At 41.6% G+C, this 1398-nt stretch overlaps 1 protein-coding gene across 1 annotated transcript in view; it reads right to left on the bottom strand.

The window, feature by feature from the left end:
- Positions 1-1398, bottom strand: part of Ak7 (adenylate kinase 7) — a 68192-nt gene that overhangs the window by 27657 nt on the left and 39137 nt on the right. Inside the window, exon 11 of the mRNA XM_021202570.1 lies at positions 454-582. Within this exon, the coding sequence (XP_021058229.1) occupies positions 454-582 (129 nt within the window). The remainder of the gene's footprint in view (positions 1-453; positions 583-1398) is intronic.

Genomic DNA, 1398 nt, shown 5'->3' with positions numbered 1-1398 from the left:
TTTTTTTTTTTTTTTTTTTTTTTTTTTAAGATTTATTTTATCTTTTTTCTTTTTTTATTTGCAGCAAGGACTCACTATAAGTGGTTATATGTGAGTGTCCTTAACCACTGAGCTATCTCTCTAGCACCTAGTTTGTACCTTACTTGAAGGAAACACATTTGTATAAAACTCAAGATTTTTAGACCATGGTGTACCTGTGTGGTACATCACATGCTTAACATGAACAAAGCCCTGGGTCCCATCCCTAAGGCCCCTTTAATGACCTTTCATGGTTACTTATAGAAGCATACCTTGTTCTTACCATTCCTAACAATTTTTTTAAAAAAAGATAATAAATAGTCTGATACTAGACTGAGAAAAATACAGTAAGTTTTAAAACTAAACAAAACTAAAAATGTTCCAGCCCACATGGAGAAGATGAGATGCACTTGGGACAGTAGTTAAGCGGGTTACCAGTTTGGCTATGGCTTCAGCAATCACATCCTTCATCTTGATGTGATGCAGTTTGTAGTACTTGGCCAGCTCTTCAGAGATGCTGGATTTTCCCACGGCTGGAGGACCAAGAATGCAGATCTTGATTGGCTGAAAGAGAACAGACCATATCTCTTAGGGCTTTGGAGATAGAAGGGGTATCATTTCAGGACTGTGTTCTTTTCCAGGTCTCTGGACCCTTTAGTCTGACTTCAGCAACTCAACCAGATCCCTGACTATTCAATCTGTGGTAGTTTGCATAGTATGGCCCCCATAGGCTCATGTGTGTGAAGGCTTGGCCATAGGGAGGTATACTATTAGGAGCTGTGGCCTTGTTGGAACAGGTGTGACCTTGTTGGAGGAAGTATGTCACTGTGGGGTGGGCTTTGAGATCTTACAAACATCAGTCTGCCCAGTGTATCAGTCTCCTTCTACTTTCAGACTCATATGTAGAATTCTCAGCTCCTTCTTCAGTACCATATCTGCCAACACACTTCCATGTTTCCTATTATGACAATTATGGAGTAAACCTCTAAAACTGTAAGCCAGCTCCAATTATATTTTTTGCCTTTCTAAGAGTTGCTATGGTCATGGTGTCTCTTTACAACAATAGAAACCCACACTAAGACACCCTGCCACTGTGGTTGCTACCCCAACATCCTGAAGATGCCTGCCCCCTATCAAGGTAGCTCAGAGTCATTCATTCCTTAAGAATTTAATAGCGCTGAGTGGTGGTGGCACACGCCTTTAATCCCAGCACTTGAGAGGCAGGGGCAAAAAAAGAAAAAAAAAAAAAAGAGAGAGAGAGAGAGAGAGAGAGAGGCAGGGGCAGGCGGATTTCGAGTTCGAGGCCAGCCTGGTCTACAAAGTGAGCTCCAGGACAGCCAGGGCTACACAGAGAAACCCTATCTCAAAAAAACCAAAAAA

The sequence above is a fragment of the Mus pahari genome, chromosome 7, assembly GCF_900095145.1.
Source record: "Mus pahari chromosome 7, PAHARI_EIJ_v1.1, whole genome shotgun sequence".
Lineage (NCBI taxonomy): Eukaryota > Metazoa > Chordata > Mammalia > Rodentia > Muridae > Mus > Mus pahari.
Note: the sequence above shows the minus strand (reverse complement) of the source record. Positions and strands in the feature narration are given on the sequence as shown.